General features: G+C 34.5%; 1 protein-coding gene across 8 annotated transcripts in view; it reads right to left on the reverse strand.

The window, feature by feature from the left end:
• The window catches only part of WDFY3 (WD repeat and FYVE domain containing 3), a 275,458-nt gene that overhangs the window by 168,193 nt on the left and 101,265 nt on the right, over window positions 1–6,000 (reverse strand). For all 8 annotated transcript variants that reach the window (XM_055086060.1, XM_028492000.2, XM_028492001.2 and 5 more), the window contains one exon: window positions 156–366. In XM_055086060.1, coding sequence (XP_054942035.1) covers window positions 156–335 — 180 coding nt within the window. In that variant the 5' untranslated portion in view covers window positions 336–366. The remainder of the gene's footprint in view (window positions 1–155; window positions 367–6,000) is intronic.

Here is a 6,000-nt window from a genome sequence, read left to right on the forward strand (position 1 = left end):
CAAATCACCTTATAGCAAACTGAAAAGAAGGAATCAGCTTCTTAAAAATTAATTCATTTTATCATTTTTTTCCCCATCTGTGACTTATTATAACCTCAAGATTCCTGCAGTACCACCCCATCATAGAAGGCATGTGCTTGGCAACCTGGACTCACCCTGTTAAACACTGGCAGCATCATGTACAGTTTCTCTTCTTGTTCCTTCTGAGTCATGTGCCGGGGAGGATGGCACAACTCCGTGAAGAGTCGGCGGAGGTGCATCAGTCCTAAGGCGTTGTCTTGCGGGCTGCACTCCTCCTGCCTCGGCCGCCCCATGATCCTCTTCACCATATTCATCTCGGCTGGTTGGTGATAAATACTTCTAATTCTGTAGGAAGATGTTCATACAGTCAAAATGTCATCGTCTTGACCAGGTCAAGCATGCACAGAGCTCATTAAAAGCCAGAAAAACAAAAAAATTCTGCCTAAAATATTTTTCTACTTTTTTGAACCGAAAAGGTAGAGAGGCAAAGCTAATTTTGATAAATCTCCCTAAGTGACAAGTTATGAATTATGCCACTCAGTGTTCCTTACCGGCTTTGCCACAATTTGTATAAAATGTAAAACGTTAAATGTAAAAAATTAATTGTTGCTGGAGGAGCAACAAACATTTCCAAGTTAGTCATAACAAGTTCAACAAATAAAGGGATCATAAATCTTATAATTAATATGTTGCTTAATAGTTGACTATATGGAAAAAGAATAAAAGAACACAAAATTCACCCTCACTTCAAAACATCCAAACAACTGAAGAAAAACAAACAAAAATCCCCACAAAGTTTTCTGTTTTTAATTATTTTACTTTTTTTGTAGATGAAGGATTACACTTGGGATAGTCCTCACTGAAGAGTTGTAGTTTGAAACATGCAAATTAAACGAAATGATACCCTCAAATATATTATAAATCATTAGAAAAAAAGTGAAAATTGTCATATAACTTAAGACTATTTTTTCAAACTATAGTTTGAAACCCTTTGGCAGGTCATGTTAATTCATTTAATAGATCATGACAAGCAATTAAAAAAAAGAAGTAAAATATAATATTGTAAATCAACTATACCTCAATAAAAATATTTTTAATGAAATAGAAGATATTGGAATACATATAGTAAGGGTAATTATTATTTCATGAAACTTATTTTAGGTAAGGGTGTATTCATGTGTATTGAATCACAATGTAAACTATATGTATCCCTGGCTAGAACTGCAGTTAAGAAATAAGTAAACCAATCACTGGGTTAGAACATACACCAGAATCAATAACGCTAAGCTTTCAGAAAGCATCATCAGCCCTTTTCAACCACCATGAACTGTGCCAGCAATTAGCTAATTTCAGACACAAAAACAGGATATCTTACAAAAAGAACCAGGAAGGCTGGGAGGACACTATGGATATACTGAACTTGAGTAAAAGGCAATTTTGCTTTCTAATCTATAGAAAAGCAGGAATAAACTGAAGATTAATTTTGCCACATAAGCCAGCATGGCATTTCTTAAGAAATAAGAGACCACTGCAAAGCTAGAGGTTTACTTACTAAACATCTATTGATTTTTTTAAACCATTAAGAAGAACTAGCATCTTAAATATGTTTGTCCTTGAGAATTTTGAGTGGATTCCGTGTTTGCCTGAGGGCGCATGTTTATGCATTCTAGCTTGACTGCAACAGGAGGCCACCTGAGACTCATCGCAGGTGAGAAGCAGGAAAACACCCTGCCAAAGGCTGGTCTGCGCCAAGGGACCTCTGTGCAAGGAGCACTCGATACTGCTAAGGTGTCCAGTAGTGGGGAAGAGTGCTCAGACCACAGGCACAGGGCCGAGGAGACCCTCTGAACTACAAAATGACAAGTGAAAGTCAGTCTGGTTCAAACTTGTTCAACATAGTTCATTCTCAGAAAAATGTGTGAGTTCTCCAAGTATAAAGATTTCAACAAATACATTCAAACAGCCTACTATATGCTGGTATTTTTCGTCCTGGAAACCCCCAGGACAAATATAAAATTTGAAGTTAACTATGAAACTTGCATAAATTAGCTAACACTTTAGATTATACATAGATCTGCTCTTTTTCCTTAACCCATAGCTTCAGTTCATAATCTAAAGCGTGTGGATAGCATTTACAGGATTCATGATCCTCTAACATTACAAAAAACATTTTAAAGAGATCTCCAGCTTTCAAAGGGGGGTCTATGTCATTAAAAAGCCAGGCATCAATCCTTATTTATAGAGCGTCAAAGCACTTTCAGACCATTTCCTTTGGTCCTCATTCCAATTTAAGCAAGGGGACTGAGGAGGGGATTAATTCTACCTTTTTGTGAGGCCTCAAGACAAGAACAATTTGCTCAAAATCTCACAATGAAAAAGAACTGAATGAGAATCCAGGACTCCCACCTCCTGATTCAGCCCTTCCTGCTTACTTATATTCATGTGCCTATTTTAAATTACAAAATTTTTGGCAACTGTGACTCTAGAATATTTATTTATCTAGCATCAAGTTGCAGTTAGAATGCAAAAGAAATCTGTTTGACTTTTCTGAAGATACACTAATCAATTATCAGTAAACAAACACACATAATCACACAAAGACATTCGCTAGATGTAAATCAAGCTATCATAGTACCACCATTATTTTACATTTGTCAGACACAAAGGGATATACTGGGTTCGCCAAAATGTTCATTTGGGTTTTTCCATAAGATGGTATGGAAAAACCTGAACGGACTTTACGGCCAACCCAATATATCAATCAGCTAAATGGATTTACTGGTATTTCTCGATTACTCAGATAATCTCAGTAATGGGGAAAAAAATTCAGATTCCTCCTTTTCTCCTAATTTACCAAGAAACACTTAAGCATATCAGATTACTGACTCATTGCTTTGTCTGCACTTCAATGTTTGTAACTTAAAGTATAATTCAGACCAAGAACTATCATGTTTAAAGTACCCTTTAGCAGTGAAAGAACAGAAAAGAATGGGTACTTCTTGGTGAAATCTGTACCAACACGTTCATATAAGATAGGTAACTTCAGGTGAAAGGCTCTTAATTCCCTTGAACCTTGGGTTTTTCTCACCCGTAAAATCTTTCCTCATAGGCTTTTTGTAATGCATACATAAAATAACATCATTTCTATAAAGTGCCAAACACATTAATTATGTTCAACAGTTTTTAAATTTCTTCCTTCAGCTCGATCATGAAACATTTAATTTCTTTTCATTTACATTTTTTGTTATTTAAGCAAGTAAGGCAAAGGAAAGAGTGTGGGCCCTTACAGTACTATGTTTTAGAGACTTACAAAATGATAAATAAAAAATTAAGGGAAAATTTATTTCTTAGTTAGATGCTCAATAAGAGGTTTCTAAAGCAATACAGAAGAGATAGGCAAAATTTAATAATACTGAGGACAAATCATAGAAGGATTACTTTGGGGGGTAATGTTATCAGGGATTTTCAAAATACTTAAAGATTATTGTGCATAAGAACTAGTTTTCTAATGCAAACTCTATTTTGTTTCACAAGAGAAAAGTGTTTGTACTGCCAACAGGGGGTTATTTAAATAGCAATGAGATAATTATTGCAATGAGCCCAGACAGTATTTCTTATTCTAATCTCTTGTGTTAAAGCTTAAAAATCCTATGGAAATGCTTGAAAAACTGTTTAAGTCCTTTAAACAGTCTGCCATTATTTAAATTATAGAACAAGTAAACAGCCTAAATTTGTAAAAATATATTTGCCAAGTAACTAATGGCCTTTGAGTAGCTCAGCTAAAAACTTAAAATAGCTTTTCTAAGTAACTCCTTAATTCCACAAGACAAGAAATAAATAGCTCACAGGACTTAGGGAAAATCTTATAGTTTCATCAAATAATTATAAGTAATTCCTCAGGTTTTTAATTTTTTCTTAAACTTTCTGGGGAAAAAGATCCTATTTTTTTCTTACATTGTGAAGAGCAAAGGCAAAACTTCTTACACTTTTGTATATAACCCAGCAATCTAACCCATACATTGAAAAAGAACTACTAATACAGTCCTGAATTAGAATTTAAAATTTCTACCTGCTGAAACATTGTTTTTGCCTTTCAAGAACAACCATATCAGATTTTAGCCCCACCTATGAGATACGACAAGATCAGCCATCTCATTTCTATGGCAAAATACAATTACTTAAGACCTATTTCCAACATCCTTCACCCTTCTGACCCCATCAGTGAACTCATCATCCTACACATATACTGAACTGGACAATTTCTCAAAACATCTTTTTCAGTGTGCTTAATTTTCCCTCCTCACAGATGAAAGGATATTCCAAATCCAAAAGCAACTTGCCTCCATTTAAGGACACTTCATTTAGATATGATTTCCAATCATGAGTAGCCACTACTGACATCTCCCTGACACCTTTCTCAAACCCCTCCTTCTAAGGCCCTTGCTGCTGTTTTGGGAGCCCCAAAGGCACATTTACCCCAATAGTTACATGACAGTTATTTGATATGATTAAAATAGTACAATTTATGGGATAAACTTTTGCAGGCTGACCAGAGATTCTCCAGCATTCTCTTAAAGTGTATCTTTATAAGAAAATGTGTTCAAAATTTTGTATGAAAGACCTGTACAAGAATTTTTGTAGCACGATGCTTCTGTAAGCTGTGACTGCTTACTACTGACACATTTTGCACTATACCTGTATCTCCACTAACCTCTAGCTCAAGTCATTCAGCTCTGTGAATGTATCAGTATCCTCAGTGGATGGATGGCACAGAGCAGGGAGACTAACCTCAGGAGTGAAGTTCATATAAGTAGGCCTAGAACTTTCAGGGCCATATCCTAGACCTATCAGCACTAGGAATTTCTCTATTTCTGAAATTTCAACTTTTGAAATCTTACTCTGAGATCTTAACTTTCAATCCACCTGCCTTTCCTACTCCCTAAATCTGTGGTCTTCACTGGAATCGCTTATTCCTCTGAAGTTTTCCCAATTCTACTTCTCAGATGATGTTCAATCTCTTCAAGACATTAACAACTGTACCTTCAGTTCTCCTATACTCCTGCCTATACATATTTCCAACTAGTACCCATGTCGGGATGAATTCAACCACACAATCTCTGCATGTCTAATTTTGGATTGCTGGATACTGTGGAGAAAATTCTACAATTCTGCAGACCGCTTACAACATAAATTTTGATTTTTCTAAAATTATTATTTTCATAAATAAAAACGAATAATTCCAAATGGATTCAAGATCTAAATGTAAACAAACAGTAAAACACTGGAAGCAAGTATAAAAGGAAATACTTTTAATTTAGGATAAATTCTTCTTAAAAGAAAAAAAAACAGATTTATAGCTAAAAATACCACAAAGTTAAAAGACAAGCAACAAAAAACACAAAAATAATAGCAACCTTATAACAAAGCATTGATAACGAGATTATCCATGGAACTCTTAAAATCAACAACACGATAACAAAATAAGAATTGAATAGAAATACATTACCCCCAGTAAATATACTATACATATGAAATGCAACACAATGCACATATATAAAGGCACTTAAAAAACTCTAATAATCAGAGAAAAGCAAATAAAAACAAGTACAACTATTTGCTCACTTTGGCAAAAAACTGACGGGATTTACAAAATATATACATAGTAAGAATAGAAAACATTGAAATGTACACACCTTGTTGAATTAGCAGCCTTTTTTAGGGCAATCTCATAGTATCAACATACCTACTCTTTCATCTAGTGATACCTCTTCCAGGAAGCTGTCCTAGAGCAATACTCACAGTACAAGACAGTTTACTGCATTATATGTTATTATAATTGTTTATAATAACAAAAAGTCAGAAATAGCCCAGTCCTTTAATAGATGAATTGGCAACTCATGGTACACCTGTATTATGGAATAGTACAATTCTTAAAAGTTAGGAGGAAAAAGAAGTTAAATTTTTTTATAAATTTAATTT

The sequence above is a fragment of the Physeter macrocephalus genome, chromosome 7 (assembly GCF_002837175.3).
Source record: "Physeter macrocephalus isolate SW-GA chromosome 7, ASM283717v5, whole genome shotgun sequence".
NCBI classification, from domain to species: Eukaryota; Metazoa; Chordata; class Mammalia; order Artiodactyla; family Physeteridae; genus Physeter; species Physeter macrocephalus.